This window comes from Nilaparvata lugens, chromosome 4 (assembly GCF_014356525.2).
Source record: "Nilaparvata lugens isolate BPH chromosome 4, ASM1435652v1, whole genome shotgun sequence".
NCBI lineage: Eukaryota > Metazoa > Arthropoda > Insecta > Hemiptera > Delphacidae > Nilaparvata > Nilaparvata lugens.
Window position 1 is genome coordinate 10923240 of NC_052507.1, and position 19053 is coordinate 10942292.

General features: G+C 34.3%; 1 protein-coding gene across 4 annotated transcripts in view; it reads right to left on the minus strand.

Annotated features, from left to right (window-relative positions):
• Positions 1–10728: 10728 nt before the first annotated feature.
• The window catches only part of LOC111062023 (broad-complex core protein isoforms 1/2/3/4/5), a 32397-nt gene continuing 24072 nt past the window's right edge, over positions 10729–19053 (minus strand). For 3 of the 4 annotated variants that reach the window (XM_039426635.1, XM_039426639.1, XM_039426638.1), the window contains exons 5-7: positions 18798–18925; positions 16652–16934; positions 10729–14254 (exon numbers count right to left, since the gene is read on the minus strand). In XM_039426635.1, the coding sequence (XP_039282569.1) occupies positions 13926–14254; positions 16652–16934; positions 18798–18925 (740 nt within the window). In that variant the 3' untranslated portion in view covers positions 10729–13925. The remainder of the gene's footprint in view (positions 14255–16651; positions 16935–18797; positions 18926–19053) is intronic. The other variant, XM_039426636.1, reaches the window with a different exon arrangement.

Consider the following 19053-nt stretch of genomic DNA (forward strand, 5'->3'; position numbering starts at 1 on the left):
GCCTGAGAAAACCCTTTTATGTGGCTTGACCCTCTAAGTCAGACTTTCAACTTCAACAGAGTAATGAACAAGATTAATTCATTTTTGGAGAATGAGGCGCTAAAATCAACAGGCTTGAGCGTGGTTAATAGGACTATTGACGATAAAATACGAGTGATCTATCATTTTATTGGGTTACTAACCACCCGAGATAAAATTGCAACTCCGAAATGATATTCAGCTGAGTCAGCTCCTCAATAGGTCACTCATCTATCTTGAATTGCCGTTTTCACACTTACCGATTGTCGGTAGACATTTAGAATTTCCCTCCAATTGGTTGAGAACCAGCTGTTGATGAGTGAGAATAAGCCAGAGGACAATTCTCCACCAACAGCTGATTCTCACCTAACCAGAAGACAATACTGAGTGCCGGCCGACATTCGGTATGAGTGAAAACGAAAATTAGCAGATATACCTAGTGATATTATAGGTAATTGAATGAGTGAAAGATATCAGTGCGTCCATGGAGACAACGCCTTCATTAAAATGGACTACTAAATGAAATAGAAAGTTGTACTCACTTTGGTTCGTCCAACAATGTTGTAATTGCCCATGACTCCGTTATCAGCAAGGCTATTGGCTCTCATGATGATAGAATCCACCATATTAATCAGCATGCCAATATTTTTGCAATTATTCTCACTGCCATCAATCCAGGATATCTGATCACCGCGTATGGTCTTCAACTTGGAATCAGCTTTGTCACTGCCACTGACCAGTCTTCCGTCTTCAAAGTTACCTTTCTGATACATGCCTATCACCTCTGCCAAAACCGCCGCACCTCTGACTTTGCCTAAAAACTCGTCTATAACACACACCCCGTATTTGTCCATATCTCTAATCACATGCTTGGTGACTTTTTCAATAATGTCAAGTTCATCACGGTCACATACGCGTAGGAATTTGGATTCGTTCTCTAACGACAGTTCATTAAATTCTTCTACAGCCAAATCGTTTCTGCGACGGTAGGAAAACATGTCTAGTGCGTCTTGGACGCGGATATCATCAAAATTTGACATTTTTAACTTTAAAAATTGCTCAGAACTTTTTCAAATATATCTAAACTAGCATATTTTCTAATTTTGTAGCTATATTTTACAAGAATGAATTACCCTCAACACTAATGACAAAACAATGAATAAATTCAGAGCCTAGAAGTAAAATTCAAAGTTTAGAAGGTACATTATCAAGATGTGATTCTCCAAAAATTTTGTAGTACCCCAGCCATGGTTTGAATATTTTTTCAAAATATTACCCAAGTTGCGGGAGATGCGATCTGTAATTCCTGGAAAACTGGGGCAAACTCTGGAAACATGGATCAATACAACGAACCTTTGACGAAATTGCAAATCACTACCTACTAGTCCAATTTAGATAAGACAATTCGTTGACATTCAAGAATATCTATGAGCACATATTCATTGTTCAAAATTTGTGAATAATATGAATAGAAGTTTGCAAATATTCAAAAATTCATAAACAAACTGAGAAGAGAATGCACAGGTTATGATTATGGATGGCTTCCAATTTTCAGATGAAGCGTCTAAAAACTTCGAGAGTCGACGAAACACAAAATCGAAGCCAAAACTTCGATACTAAACACTGTTGTCCGTGTTGTGTATCGATATCCACATGATATCGAGAATACTTTTTCAGCTGCTTTGTCTTTATCAGCTGTTTTCTATTTGGTCAATTAATAGCAGACGACTTTAAGGCAAATGTCATTTTTAAAATAATAATATTGCTTTTTATCAATTTTAATTCTTATTAATAAAAATTTATTTCTTATTAATAAGTGAAAAATTTCAAGAGGGACTTTAAAGGTGGATAGATCTTTATACTGTCATTTTAAATCCAAGTCAAAAAATCTGCATGAAAAACTGAAATCTAAGAACAGTTCAAGCATTGATTTGGAGGTTAGTTCATCGTTTATGTTGTGGATACTGAGCTGAATGAATTTTTTAAGTAATATGCTTATTGAGTTGGAGCTGTAATAGATAATAACTCAAGTAGTGAAATTTAAATGCCACTATCGTCTATGTTCAAGTTAATGTGATACGACTGTCTCAATATGACATTTGAGCAGAGAAAAAAACGCAAACACACCACTCTTCTTCTAACTGATAAATACGACATAGTTGAAAGATACGAACGAGGAGAAACAGCCATCTCACTAAGCAAACTCTACGGCATAGGACGTGCTACAATCCACGATATATTGAAGAGTAAGAATCGTTTAAAACTGCACATGAAATCAATTTCTTTGACACCTGGTAGCCAGCGTAAAACCCTAAGGACCGGACACTATCCTGACCTGGAATGGGCGTTGTACACATGGTACCAGCAACAAATCGAGAACAACCAACAAATTTCAGGCGAGATACTAAAAACAAAAGCGAAACAAATGTTTCATAATATTACACAAAAACAAGGTTTCCGTGCCAGCGATGGCTGGTTGGATAGGTTTAAGAAGAGGTTTGGCATTCGACTCATACCCCCGAAAGATTCCAACGAATTTGTCAATTGCTTGAGAACTGTCGATGGCGACGAATTCCACAATTTCGTTCTACTCCCTGACGAACATTGTCGAGTTGAAATTGCCGATAATCCAGAACTTCGAATCAAAGAGGAACCAAATGATGATTTGAGTGTTACCTGTGATGAAGCCTTGAAAGCAGTTGGAACTCTTCTGCAGTGGTCTCAGGAGCATTGTGTAGCCATGGACAATGTCTTAATGCTTAGGAACTTTTGTAAAATTATTGACAGTAAAAGAGCCGAGGGCTCTTGATGATTACCTTACTGATAAAAATGCATCAATGATTGTTGTATGTTCAAATAAATATTTATTGTTTGTTTTCTAAAAAGGTTTTTCATTATCTAACCAGTCTTGATTAAATATTTTTTTAGGTCAAATCATAGTACGGTAGAGTGGTATTACCGGAATTACCTACCTCCTTCTTCACCAATGCCAGCAGAGCTGGATAGTTTGCGTCATGAATTTAAGAAATATATACACACAAAACTGAAAAATCAAGAAGGTAAAGGTAGTTCAAGCTTGAGAGCTTTGGCCTCTCTTCAGGAGACTTGGAATCCTCACTGTGTACAGCCAGTATGTACTGTGCTCACTGATGAAAACAAAGAAAACCCAGGAATAGCTATAAAGAAGAGGTGATATATGTGCTTACAATAACAGACTTGCTGCCACATTGGAGATATTACACAACAGACTGGCTTACTTCATACTTCTGTCCTTCGTCATTGACCAGCTTCCTGGATGGAAGGCGTCTTTTTATATTCAGACCTAATTTGGTCGTCGTTGATTGTAAAAAAATTTACAAAACTTGTCAAACATTAACGTTTTTAAAGCTTAAAAATGGATCGAGATGGTCGGTCGGATTCTAAATCACTTGAATCAAATTAAAGACTTGTCGGCCTCAAAGTATTCAGCCACAGAGTAGAATGGCATCCCATGCAGCCAGGCTCTAATCCTTACACCAAAACTTCTGTCATCCAGATCCCTCACCATGTCTGGCAGCGCGTTGAAAATCTTCTGTGCCAGTACAGGGAAACAGTCTCTTTTCTTGTTCAATCTGCAGAAGGGTACATCAATTTTAGCTTTCCCTCTGGTATTATACGAATGCTTATCGGCTCTTCTTGTCATTGATTGATAATTACTTTTTATGTGTAGCAAGGAGAGCAGAATATACTGGTTGAACACCGTATAGATACCCAGTCTGATGAAGATCGGCCGACAGTGATCAAGGTATCCTGCTGAGTCCAAAATTCTTAATGCCTTTTTCTGTTGAAGAAGCACATCATTACATCTGGGCGCATGTCCCCACATCTGCAGTCCATAAATAATATGGCTGTGGAACAAGGCAGAGTAGGCTTCAACAAGATGCTTCCTTGAAATAAGAGGCTTTAGACGTCTGAGTAGAAATATTACCCTGGATAGCTTCAGACAAAGCTTGTTGGTGTGGCTACCCCAGTGAGTCTTGAATCCAGCTTAAATCCTAGTAGCTTGACCTCAGTGTGATTGATGAGCTGGTTTGTACTGAGGCTACAGGTAGTCTCTTGTGTCTTGTCTTCATTTAGACTCAGCTTATTATTGGTGAACCACTGTTTGGCTAGTCCAAAAATATCTGCAGCCTCCCTCTGCGCCAACACTGATGTTCTCCCTCTGGCAAAGATTGTGGTGTCGTCAGCAAACAGTAGGATGCCTCCCAGCAAACCAAGGTCATTGATCATAATCAGAAAAAGGAGGGGTCAATCACTGATCCTTGTGGCACCCCATGATTAACCTGTAGAGGACCTGAGTTAACTCCCTCCAGCGAAAGGATCTGCCTTCTGTCTGTTAGGTAGGATTCCAGGGTGGCAAGGACCCGACCATACGCTGCAGGAACTTACAACAGTTTCCCAACACAGACTATAAAATTCTTTAACAGTCTTCCCGAGGAAATACAAGGCAACCCGGACTCTAGGTTGTAAACAATATTGTGAAGAACAAACTCGTTGAAAGGCCACTTCTATACTCGTTGAGGGAGAAGCCTCTTTTTGCGTATCTAGCACCTCCACAACATGAGTGGCCTCACTTTTTCTAAATTTAAGTGACAGAAGTTTTTTTGACACTGCCTATCTGGAAATCCCATTCTTGGCAATGACTTCGCAAGTATTCAAGAGAGTGTTGAAAATAATGTATAGGCTATATTTAAATCGTTCAAAGCATACCACTTCAGTTTGTTCTCTTTCTTGTTTACGAGTACTTCTATGTACATAATTAAAATCAAAGTACTCTTTCAACACTTGTTTTTTTTATTTTTACGGTGTGACACTTCAAACCTCCAGTGTGAAAGTTCAAAACATTAGTGTAAAAATAAATGTTGAAAGGATAGGATTTTAATTTTTAAGCTCTACTAAGTTTTCATCCATACACATTCATTTGTATGAGAGTGTTCCACACTCTCACTCTTGAAGCTACCTTCACCGCTCTTCTGCGTTTAGTAATTTCAGAGAATTAATCATGATGAAGAAATTGATACAGAGTATTGCGCTTCATACGCAACGCTATGATAGTTCCCACGGCCGACCTCAAGGAAAATTTTGTACGGAGAACTCACTCTGTAGGTTCATCCTTTAGATGTCAGGACTTCGGATTTATTGTTGCCTGTTGAGTCACTTTGAAATAGTTGCAAGAAAGGCTAACAGTATTGTAGTTTTGTACAGTCGAGAGTTCAGCATTAATTTTTTCGAGTGGAAATCACAGCATTATGCCAAACTAGATGTGGCCGACACACCACGTAATCGTCCCTGATTTGTGGGCTATCCAAGGACTTTCTATTGGTGTGACGACTAAATTTCAATAAATAGACGACAGCTCATCATTAATACTAAGTTGCAGCAAGCTATATCAATTTGAATTATACCAGTTGGAGCAACCATGAGCCAAGTACCATTTGTACTTAATAGAGCATTAAACAAGGTGGCATTATTCAAACTCGTGAACTTGAGAATAACTTGAACAACTATTTTTGTGTTTATAAACTTTATTTTAATCAACAGTCAATAGATAATTACAATAATCAACAATAACAACGACTCGGCAGCAAATTGTCCCTGTATTAGTGCCAGTCATCAAAAAGTAAAAGGTAGAACTAAACAGAAAATCGCAGAAAAACAAGGTATACCACTGGAAAACACAACATATTCTTCCACCATTTTGAGAAAAATATTATTCATGATTCGAATCTCACTGAGGGTGAAAATCTTGAAAAAATCATCAATCACTAAAAACAATCCCAAGGTACAAAAAATAATCAGGTTCAGAGAAAGCACCAAAACAATAGAATTTAGCATGAAAGCAATTTTGAATATTTAAAAGTTTTCAAAAAATAAATTTCCAACTGTTTAAAACTTAGATAATAAATAATAGATTTGAGAATATTCGAGTTATTTCTTTTCATCAACAGATTGAACTTCTTCAGTTACTAGACATACTGAACACAAATAGTTCATAATTATTTATTTCCATGTTAAATAATCAAGGATTCAACAACAATATGTTTGTTTAAAACAATGGAGGCTTTGATTCTAGAATAGAATTCACTTCTAACTAAAATCTATTATTTCAAACAAAATAACTAGTTTATACTCAGTTATGAGTCATATTCGTGTTATTTACAATTGCTATAATGGAATGTAGGGAATTAGAAACAGAATTAGTACATTTCCTTCAAATTAAGACGATATTTCTCAAGAAACCGATCAAATTATTATGATGAATTAATGGGGAAATTATAATAAAGTTCTCGAAACACTATCACTTAACAATACAATACAACCAATGTTAATAGTGCAGAAATATTTAACTGAAAAATTGATAATGCCTTTCAAGAGTTATTCTAATAATTAATAGCATAAAACAGATTATCTTGTTGCCTTCAGATATTTTTTTCATAAAATACTGGCGTTTCTAATATTTTCAACAACAATTTCTAGTTTCAATCTTCACAGATTCCCGCCTATTATTCAGAATATTTGTGAATACTATGTATACTTAAATTATGAAAAAAACATTTCCAGACACTCAAAATTCCATGCTAAATTTGAGTAAAGTTTAAAATGAATTGTTATACTGTATCACAATATTTTTAAATTTGGTTTCAATTAACTTCACTTATCTTATTTTAGAATATTTGGTTCAATTTTATTTATGAGCAATTTATTCCAATACTGAACAAACATTAAAGGTACTGTACAGTATATAACACTTGCATTAGTAAATCAGTATAGATTCTAAAAATATTTCATTTAATCTGTATAATTTTTATAAGGCAATTTGAACCTTTAGTAGCCAATATAACTTATAAGATAATGTTGAAATTTTAGTCATATACTTCCGTCCCAAGGTTAATATATAAATGTATTACATAGAGATATGATGATATTGTACATCAGTATAATTTCTTCTGTTATTTCATAATATTCTCAATACGGTAAGAATCATCATTACAATAGACTCAAAATACTTTGTAATCTATCAATGTAAAAGTACCATACATTTCTACCAACTAATACAAAGGGAAAATGAGAGATCACTAAGTTGTATATTTAGAAATATAAGATATCTTAAGGTGCGTACAGATTTACGCGCCGCGAACATGAGCAATTCACTTTTAATCAGCTGATGCCAAGATTTTTATATCTGTATCTTACCGTTTCTGTAAAAATACAGATATAGTCAGCTGATTAAAAGTGAATTGCTCATGTTCGCGGCGCGTATATCTGTACGCACCTTTAGAAGATCATACATTCACAGTTATCTTATTGTGTATATTTTTCGCAAGTTGATAAGGCACATCGTCAAAAAACGCCATATTGAAAATGTAAACAAATTTTATCAATCAAAAATAATCAAACTATTTTCAATTTTCAAAAATATTTTAAATTAAATTAAGATTATACTTTATTTTATTTGAAAACTTTACAAGTTACTGAATCTACATAGTTGTTTACTTGAAGTATACAATCGGTATATTTCAAATACAGTAGTATAGTTTACATTGTATAACATTTTTAGGAAGACGTTTTATTATACAGTAGTGTTGGAATAACAATTATTTCTAAGTTTTGAAGACAATAAATAGTCTAATACTAAGTGCTCTTTTCCAGACTAGTTTTAAAGCTTCAACTACAACATTATTGCCACATAACTATAGTACTTGAGAATATACAATTTCCAAACTTATAATGATTAAAATAGATTTTTCTACCTAAGACTCTATGAATTGTAATATTCAGTATACTTTCTTTTTTACAATTTCAAGTGGATATATTTCTATTTATAACAGCATCACGTTATACAATAATGGTGAGAACTTATCAACTTGTTAAAGCACTGCAATTTGAGAAAATCCACGCTTTCCAATGAATTTATGTACGGTACATCTGAACAGAACCCGTTGGTTCATATGTGAGTCTTCACACATTGATAGACTTGAAATACTCATGTAAACAATCCACCAATTGGATTCTCAAAAATAATCATTAAACAGAGCTATAGTGTGATGCATATTAGGTACGCTTAGGTGAAGCTTCAGAGAATTTGGTATTGCTTGAGAGTATTATCAAACTATTATAAAATAAAACAAATTATTACGGATTCCAACTACATAATAACCGTATGAATAAATATTATTTATTCAAAAATATATTTGAAGTGCAGAAAAACTACATTAAGTACAATATAATATATACTTTGGTAACAGAATGTAATGCTTCACCTCTAACCCTTATAACTTTATACTTTTAAATTGAATACATTATCTAATATACTGTGTTTAAATTAATATAATTTGGTGTGAATATTCTCTAAATGACTAACAAAACATTTTATTGCTATGCATTTAATTACATTTTATTCTATGACTGGTGTAACTTGAAAATTTGGCTCTACAGCATAGTAAATAAATGGCTTTAACGATTTAAATCTACAATTTTCAAAGATGATTAAATAATAATCCAAAAGATACTACATTTTATGAATTAATAATAAATCATATTTACAACAATAGTGAATGGATAATCTGAAGTGTATAAAATAATTATTTTTGTTGAGGATATTAAAATATCAATGTGATTGATTTTTGAATTTTTTCATGATATTAGAATGTTATTGCAGAATAACTTACGCTATTAGAATAGCTTACGCTATTGTTTCTCTATGATAATATTATGAATACATGCATAAAATCATAATAATATCAGTATGAATTTGAATAGCACAGGGTCTAAGACTCGTGTCAAAATATTTTCTAGAGTACAAGATCTCAGAATAAATCACTTTATTTTATGGACATTTCTTTGTAGTAAATTTTTCAATCTCTCTAGGAACACTTCCATCCAATTTAAACTTTATTTTCATATTTGATGAGTTATAGAAAAATAAAAATTCCTCCACATTTTTTTCAAAATCAAATCACACCAAACAAACATTTTAATTATTGTCGAGTCAAAATATGGTTTCTATGAGATCAAAAGGTTTCACATCATTTCAAGAACTTAGGCCCATAGGCACCATCTACTTTCAACGCTAAACTGGGTTTACTTGTAGGTAAAGGTTAGGCTAAGGTCACCTTCATTTTAATGTGTTACATTCCCGATTTAAAACAACAGATGATCAATCTCAGTTTAATCTCCGTTAAAACTGAAATGGTGCATACCGACCTAAATTCCTTGATTTGGAGATTTGCTCGGATTTGAAAATACTAGAACATAATCACCAATTTTGTGAGAAACATACAAAGGCGTGAAGCTTATTGTACAATAGGATGATTTAAAAAACACAAAAATGGCAGACTTGATCAGGAATCGAACCCAGGCCAAAAGATTTGAATACGGAAACCACAAAAACAAAGATAACTGGATATAATTATTTAATAAACCGTTCTATACTTATACTTTATGAATTTTTGAAGTATATAATTTGAAGTGTCTACTATACTGTGATGTGAATTGACAATAATGAGCTTTGACTTTTAAAATTGATATTATACTTTTAACTAATTTTCGTAACGAACAGAATATAACTAACAATAAGTTATCTATAACGAATGCCACAGAACTTACTAATCCATTTCTAATTAACCAAAAATATTTTGAAGGCACATCATGATTTAATATGGAATTGTAAGGTAACTAACCGGTTAATAAGACTAGTTCAACTCTAATGTGATATCATATCATTTTATATAATTATTTAATATTATGTTTAGGTAACAATATTATTACCTACTTGAATATCATTCTACTATCGTTCTATATATAGGAACTTTCCCATTAACCATTTTGAACCACAAAATTCGTTATAACAACTCCATAGATAATATCTCTATATATTAGTCTATAAATAATAAATAGTTTATAATCATCTATAAATAATGGTGCAGTATGGTTTACAAGTGTCTTTTAAATAACATATTATTATATTTCTCTAATGAAGTGAGCTAGAATTCAACAATCCATAAATAATTCATTATTTAACGAGATTTAACAATCATAATTATTGATAGTGAATACGTTTTAACTGATGCAAAGACGAGGGAATTAATGTGTGGTTAATATTTGTTTTTTAGTTTCTAAGAAAAAAACTATAACATTTTGAAAAATTCATTTTTTTCAGTTACGAACTACAATTTGAAAATAAATTATTTTTATGAAATATTTTTGAAAAATTCATCTCAAGTCAAGATTTATTAAGACTTTTCAAACGTGAAAGACGTCGGTTCTATCATTTTTGTAAGGCACAATGAATATTATAGTATTTTGACAGCACTAAAATATAAGTTTCAAGCCGAATCCACACGCAACGGTCAAGTCTAAGCCCGCCTCAAGAAAAACTCAATCTGGAGAAACTTGTGATGATTTTCCATACAAACGTTGAGGTTTTCCTAAGACCTTCGGACTTACCGTTGCATCTAGAGCCGTCTAAATATCCAATAATATTAAAGAAAATATAGTTAAATATATTAAAATAAAGCTCAAGATAAGTATCCCTAATTCGTTTTTAATTTCTTCTAATGGAAATTTTCAGGTAAATGGCACAGATCATCATTATATCGCATAATAAATGAAGAAAAAATTGTATCAATACAGAACCATTTTTCAAATCATGAGATTTCATGACACTTCCTAAAATTCAGTATCAAAACTCTTAGAATAGAATTAAGAAGAATAAATTATCAAATCAACCTAGTTTGCACGTCAACTTCATGTAAATGTTTCTCCATTATTAGAGGATATAATCATAATTAAAAACTCCTCATTCATCAAATCTTTCCTTCAGAATTACTACTCAAATCGATTTTTATAACAAGCATTTTCCCAAGTTTTAAAATATGTTTCTCCATTATTAGAGGATATAATCATAATTCAAAACTTCTCATTTATTCATCAAATCTTCACTTAAAAAATACTACTCAAATCGATTTTTATAAGAAGCATTTTCCCAAGTTTTTCCACAGTAAGGATAATGGACAGCATTTCATTTCAGACATACACTATCACTGAATCCATATTTCCAATGAATTTCATCTATTCTACTTGTAAGAAACAAAAACCGTGATAAAAGCATTAGTTCTTATGGGAGAATTCACACAAAGGCAGACTAGCACGAGTTACCAATGTGTGAATACCCCCATAAAAATCTATAACCTACGGTTTGTGGTTCAGTGAAGCAGAGCTAAAATTCATTGAAAAGTAGAACTTAGTCCTCATTCGAATAGTGATGTAAAATAAGAGCTATTCCCTGTAAATTGATGCTTTGAATTTAATTTAATCTATATTATTCCAATGATATTCAAAAATGTCAGGAGTACAATTACTGTATATTATGGTAACATTTTAGATAAAGTAGGGTATAGGTAAAGTAGTATAAGTAAAGTTCTTATCATACAGCCTACAAATCAATCAAGAAAAGTTCATAATTTATAAGATTTAATGCCAATTTTCAAACATTGCATCTATTATTACTATATGGCAACTTCAAGTTTTTTGAATAAACGATCTTTGTATCTATGTAGCTATATTACATCTTAGGTATCAAAATGTATTAATACGTTCTGGGATATGTGTAATATTTAAATGTAATGTGGTAACAGTAATTGTTATAAATTTCAACTTTCTCAAATCCGTCACAAATGAAAACTATTCAACTAAACTTCTTCCCTACGATGGTACAACAATCATTGTACATAGGTACTCAACATTTCCTAAAATATAGAAATTTCTCTAAATATTTAGTGGGGTACAGTTCCACTAACCGACCGATCAACAATAAATAATAACTCTTGTTTATGTACAATAAATATAATAGAATAAAACGAAAAATCAACAACTAACCTCAAAACAAAATACTCTCACTTGTCTAATTATGTTTCTATAATCTGTGTTAGGATAGAATACACTTTTTTCTTTCAAGAGTTTGTGTTATCATTTTCCAACTATTATCCCAGATAACTAGCTTGAAGTTTGATCACAGTCTTCTCTCAAACGTTTATCGTCTCAATTCATTTTATGAATATACCGTATTTAACATTTCGATTTTAATGAACTTTCAATATTGAAATGATATCATTATAATCACATAATTTTCTCTCAAATCAACTTGATATTCATTATCACATCACTATCATCTACCCCAACACAGACCGCCCAACAACGTATTTGTACCACTAAAATTCGTCAACAATTAACCAACTAGATTCGATAATAACAATAACACAATTTGGCTAATGGGAAAGCACCGTACAAAGGTGCACGAGTACCAGGAGTTGAAAGGAAGTATGATGTCACCAAGTTCTAGGAATCGAAAGGGAGGAGGTAATCACAAACAACATTCTTTGCTCCTGCTACCTGTTTTGTCCTAGTCTTTTACATACCAGGAGCTTGATTCATAAACTGGCCAAGTTACCAGGAGTTACGAGTTTAAAAAGAGTAGGAGGTTACTTAATATTTTTGTGATTACTGTGTAAAACAGGGGCCTGGTTCATCAAATATTACACATTCGATAGTGCAGGAAAAGCTGAACAAAATATGTGCAAGGAAGAATCAAGAGCATGAAATTGAAAGGAAGAATTATCAAGACTATTGGTATACCCTTTGAAGTACAAAAGTACTTCAAGTATTTGGAGCATGCAGCTGGCAATGAGGAGGTTACGTTTGGCACAAATATCCTTTAGGTACCAGGAGCAAGAAACTGGTAGGGAAGAGGTATCAAAACTAACCGTTTTCTCTTTGGCACAAAAGTACTCTATGCATCCTGGAAAGTTATAGGTATCAATACTCTTTGATCAATACATTTGAGACAAAAGTGCCTCAGATATCATGACCTAAAACTGAAGAGGAGTTGGTACAAACACTAACTATACTTCTATTAAACAAAGTTATACTTTGGTTAAAAGGAGCTCAGAATTAGTGAGGAAGAGGTGGTATCAACACTTCCTTTTATAACATTTGGCACAATAGTAGGTCTATTGGATAATAGGCCAATAGCAGGCCTAAGTAACAGGACTGAAAAAGATCAGGACCACCTGTACCTATAATTCCTTTAACACAAATTACTTATGTATCAGGAGCAGAGAATAAGAAAGGAAGAGATGGTATTAATACTGCCTGAATCCCCTTTGGCATAATAGTACTTTAGGTATCAGAACTTTGGTACAATAGTACTTTAGGTACCAGGACCATGAAACTGGAAAATATGAGGTACCTGATACTTTCAACACAAAGCAGTTTTAGGTATCAGGAGCATAGAATCAGAAAGGAAGAGGTGGTTTCAACATTGCCAGTATCAACATTGCCTGCATCTACTTTGGCACAATAGTACTTTAGGCGCCAGGACCATGAAACTGGAAAATATGAGGTACCTGATACTTTTAACACAAAGCAGTTTTAGGTATAAGAAGCATAGAATCAGAGAGGAAGAGATGATATCAAAACTTCCTGTATCCCCTTTGGTACCAATAGTACTCTAAGTACCAGGACCATGAAACTGAAAAAGATACTTTGACACAAAGTACTTCGGTATCAGGAGCATAGAATCATAAAGGAAGAAGTGGTCTGAACAATATCCTTCACCTTCAGGTACCAGGAGCATGAAACTGGAGGTACCCAATAAGTATTTTAGTTATCAGGAGCTCAGAATCATAAAGGAAGAGGTGGTCTCCTCTACCTTAAGGTACCAGGAGCAGAACCATGAAACTGGAGGTACCTAATAAATACTTTAGGTATCAGGAGCACAGAATCATAAAGGAAGAGGTGATCTGAACACTATCCTTCACCTTGAGATACCAGGAGCATGCAACTGGAAATGAAGAGGTCACCTTGAAAGGTCAAGGCTGCTGTTGCAACGCAGCCGTCGCCGCTTGCCTACTCCTGTTACCTGCGCTTGTATTGGTGTTCGCCGCATCACCTCCCCCTCCCGCAGTCTGCGGATGGCGATAGGACACGTGTTTCCTGAGCGCATCACGCGACCTGGACACGTGGCTGCACACGGTGCATGCGTAGTGCGCGTTCTGATGCGTTTCCATGTGCACGCGCAGATTGTACTGGTTGCTCAGCTGTTTGCCGCACACAAAGCAGGTGGCGTACAGCTTGGAGCCGCCACCTGCTCCTGGTCCAGAGTTTTGAGAGCCGCGTAGCTTTGGTTCCATACTGTTACCTGTGCACAAATCAAAATCAAATCAAATTTATTTTGACTCATAATACACTAAAAAAATCACTTAAAAGTGGAAAAAATACATAACGAATAAATTTCTTAAAATTAATTGACGTTACCAGCAAAACCTTATTAGTTTGTGTGCTGGCGACGAGTAACAAAACTGTTCGAAAATTAGAATCGTTCAGTACTTCTATCCTTGCACAAGCAAATGAAATATTTATTTGATAAATATCATAATTTTTTAAAAACAAACTATTTTTCAATTAGTAGCTCAACTCGAGTTATTTTCAGTATTTTTATGACAATTTCTTTCCCAAAAATTTATATACTCAGAACAAACTATATTATTTCATTAACAATACCCAGAAGTTATCTGCTACAAAATTTGAAATAAACTGTTTCAATGATTCAAACTTCCATCACTCATATCTCAAAAAGTAATAATAATGATTAAATATCATGAGAAACTTTTTTATTTGATAACTTTATAGTATCTGATATCAAAAAATTGGTTAGTCACCAGTGAAAAGTTTTCAAAACCCTACTGCAAAGCCTTGAATCACATCTGTTTACTATAATAGATGTAATAAAATATTCTTTAAATAATAAAAATAATGATAGATGGCTGTTGTGAAGTACTACAGTCTGCTGCAGAATGATGTGAGATAAAAAACGTGACAAGTACGCTCTCCTATGAAATCCACTGACTAAAACGTGAATCTCACAATAATTGTTATGGTGAAATTCAAGTTAGAAAGTCAGTGAAAAATATGGGAGAGCATAGTTGCCAATTTTCTCTTTTCCCCCGTTTTCTATAGTAGATAGCTCTGATTATCCCTGTATAATATTCATTGTTAAATTCTTGTCAATAATGATCAATTATAATATATTAAATTCTCCAATATATCTCTAGGTTTTTAAAACTACTCTCGAACATGGTACACCATAGTGGAGTAGGTCAATTTCCACACAGAAAACACGAAACACGTAGAAGAGACACTATAAGAAATTTCTGAAACTAACTATTGTATGTAATTTTAAACTATCTAATATTTTCTGTAATTGAGGAGTTTGATGAAAGAAGGGCCCAAGTGCAAAAACCATGTTTAGAGAAAAACACTGTCAAAGATGAATCTGTTAACGTTCAAACGCTTGACACTGCCTTCTTAAAATTGTCGTCGCATCTTCCAGAAAAATCATAAGAGAAATATGGACATATAGAGAAAATGGCGGCGAATCCATTAAGCACTATGACGGGAAAAGGGCCTGAAGTTCTTAGTGCCCTTTTCCACCAAATTCCTCAATTGTTGTAGTAGTTTTAGTTTTTTTTTTTGGGGGGGGGGGAAATAAACATTTATTTATTAATCTCATAATTTGATACAACGTTCAATGATTTCACGATCGAAATTAAATATTCTGATACCTCTTTATATTTCTTCACAGCCCACAATTCGGTAACGGTGCGGTGTAGTAAAAGGCTAGAGCTATCTTCTTTGTCTAATGACAGACAAGGATAGAAAACCAATGCTAATTAGGAGCTGACTTTATAACGTGAATTTTCACTTTTTGAAATCCACTGACCGATAATTGAATCTCACAGTATCTCTCACTACTCCAGAGAAACTCAAATTCAAATTTATTTTCCAAAAAACATAATACACAAATAATATGAAATACCTGTGACCTGGTGCAAAACCTACCAATGTCAATTTTTTCAAAATGAGTTTAATACATCACTAATATCGATTATTTTCAGTTCCAGAAGTTCCAATGTCCTATCTCAGATCAATAAAAAGTTATAAAATTTTTACTACCATTGTCATGATTTAGTTATTCCACTTTCAGTGCTAAAACTACCAATGAAGACGTAGGTTTTTAGATTGCCATTCATACTCCGTGCCAGAACTACCAATGTCGACTTCTGCACTACTAGCACTCGCATTTCTGTATCGAAATGCCGTAGTTCGAAAATACAAGCTGAACTTAAAAGCTGATTTGTGACGAACTTGGTATTTGGACATAGGTAGTTCTTGCACTAGGCCACAACATAACTTTTTATTTTGATGAATTCATAGTATCCAAATAAATGATCATATCAAATTCATCATCTTCATCTTCACTTCAGGGATTAGGTTTATTAATTAACCTGTTCCGGTACCATCTCTTTCTTGGCCTCCCTACATCTCTCTTTCCAGTAGGTCTATAGTTTTGGATTTCAAGGGGCATTCTCCCAGGTGGCATTCTATCCAAATGACTGCACCAGTTGCGTCTATTTTGAATAATTCTTTCATGCAGAGGAGCAACCAATCATATCAAATTAAATTCATTCATTATAAAAATTACGTTTAATTAATTATAAAATAAATTATAATATTATCTTTATAGTTAAGTTACTACCTTGGGTGAGATCAGTGGGCTGTGTGTATGTGTTGTTGTTATCGGGTGGTGTAGTACTGGGAGGGCCGGGGGGTGTGGTGGGGGAAGCCCCATCCTGTTCCTGTTGCTCCTGTTTGACCTGCTGATGCTGCTTTTCCTGCTGACTCATCAGCAGATCAGCAGACGACAGCAGGAGACCTTCGTCAACTCCCACCAATCCGCTACCGCCACCACTACTGTTCACTCTTTGGCTCAAATCTTCGGCCATATGCTGACCGAACGTGTCCCAGTATGAGGCGATGATCTACAAAACATTAGAAACAGTTTTAAAAAATATGGAAAACTTCGAAAGTTTGGTAATTTTGTCTAGAATTTGTATAAAAACATACAGAAACCTGTGAGGCACAAGCGGGGCAGAGAGAAAGAATAAGAAGAAGAAAGCCATACCATAGAGAAAAGTTAACATAAGGAGATATCCCATGTCATAAAGCGTTTATGTTCCAAATTTCACTGTCAAATCAAGTCGATAGTCCTAATAGTTTTTTCCTGAAGCTATGTGACGCTGGTAGTCTCTCATACTGTTCCGTTCTTACACTCTCACCCGGCAAAACCAGTAATCTTAGACAGTAGTCGACAGTAATCACCTTGTGCTCAAAAAAAAAAATCGGCTTGAAATTCGAAACATAAAAATCTCCAAGGATATCTTCTTATGTTATATTTTTTCTATGGCCATACTAAGCTCATAAAAAGCATAGAATCAAATAATAAATATCTTTGTCATTCCACTACTTTTATTAAACATTTTAACTTGATATCTTCTCGTGCTATATTTTCTCCATGGCCATACTAAGCACATATAGAAAACATAGAATCAAATGTTTGTCATTCCACTACATAAATAAAAAATTTGAACTTGACTTCAATATTCGGTCCTTCTATAGAACACCATAAATCTACATACAGTTCGAGTGGATTCCTAAACACTATAAGAATCAATAGGATTAATTTTATACTGTATATTTCTAATTAAAAATTAAGATTAAAGGATGGGCTTTGAATTTTCTACGGTTCATTCCCAAAATGAAGTTGGGCAAAAAAAAACTTGACAAACAGTTTTATGTGCGCACCAAAAATGTTGCACAATTTGGCAACACTGAATACTCGGGCACTCGGATATTTTCCCAAGTCTGAACTTGTCTCATTCAGAGAATTTATTTACATTACATTGAAAATATACCAATCTTATGAATGGTTGGGAAAGGGTAAACAGGCTCAGCCCCAAACTGTGCCATTCCCAAATTTTGTAACAAATACTCCCAGAATATAGGTTATGTTTTGTCACTGAGTAAATTACAAGAGTATAGGTAATTTGGACGTAGTATTCTACAATAGCACGTCCAGAAAGTAAGTTCCGTTTCAATTTATATCCGCTACAGCGCTGCGATCACAGTTCCGCACATTCGCGGTAGACGCTCTGTATCAAGGAGAAGGAACGTGCGCCATTTGGAGATCACTGTCACCGTCAGCCACGTACGTTTTGTTGTGCTTGTTTACAATGTCGGTGTTGATTGAAACTCCCGCCGCTTGTGAAATCAGGTCTGTGATTCGTTTTCTGAATGCAAGGAAAGTGAACCCAAGTGAAATTTATCGGCAAATTTGCGATGTTTATGGACAAAGTGCGATGAGTGATTCAATGGTGAGAAGATGGGCCTGTCAGTTCAATGACGGACGTAGTGATGTGCTTGATGAAGAACGAAGTGGGCGTCCATCTTTGGTTACAGAACTGGTTCACGCGATTGATGACAAGATCCATGAAAACCGAAGGTTTACAATTAGTGAAAGAAAGTGCTCTCGCTATGGAATTTCCCCAAATTTCACGATCACTAATGCATGAAATTGTTGCCGGAAAACTGAAATTTCGACAAGCTGAAAGAAACTGTTTCCAACTGGTTGAAGACACAGGCGGCAAATTTCTATGAAGAAGGCATACAAAAGCTGGTGCCACGCTATGACAAATGTCTGCAAAATTTCGGTAGTTATGTGGAAAAGTAGTTTAAGAGTTGTAGAATTTTGTGCAATAAATAACTTTTCTGTATCTGTACACAATTAAATTTTATTACCAAACGGAACTTACTTTCTGGACCTACCACGTATAATAGTAACTAACCTCAGGATCAGGCTTGACAGCCGGCTTATGTGTCTTTGGTTTGTGATGATGGCTAGAGTGATGGAGGAGCAGTGAGGAGGAGGAGGAGGAGGGTGGCTTGGTGGTGGCAGCCGGGAAGAGGAGGAGATCTTCTGTTGCTGACGTCATCATTTTGGCTCGCTTACTGCGCGGCTGGAATAAGAAGAAGAAAGCCATACCATAAAGAAAAGTTAACATATCCCATGTCATAAAGCGTTTATGTTCCAAATTTCACTGT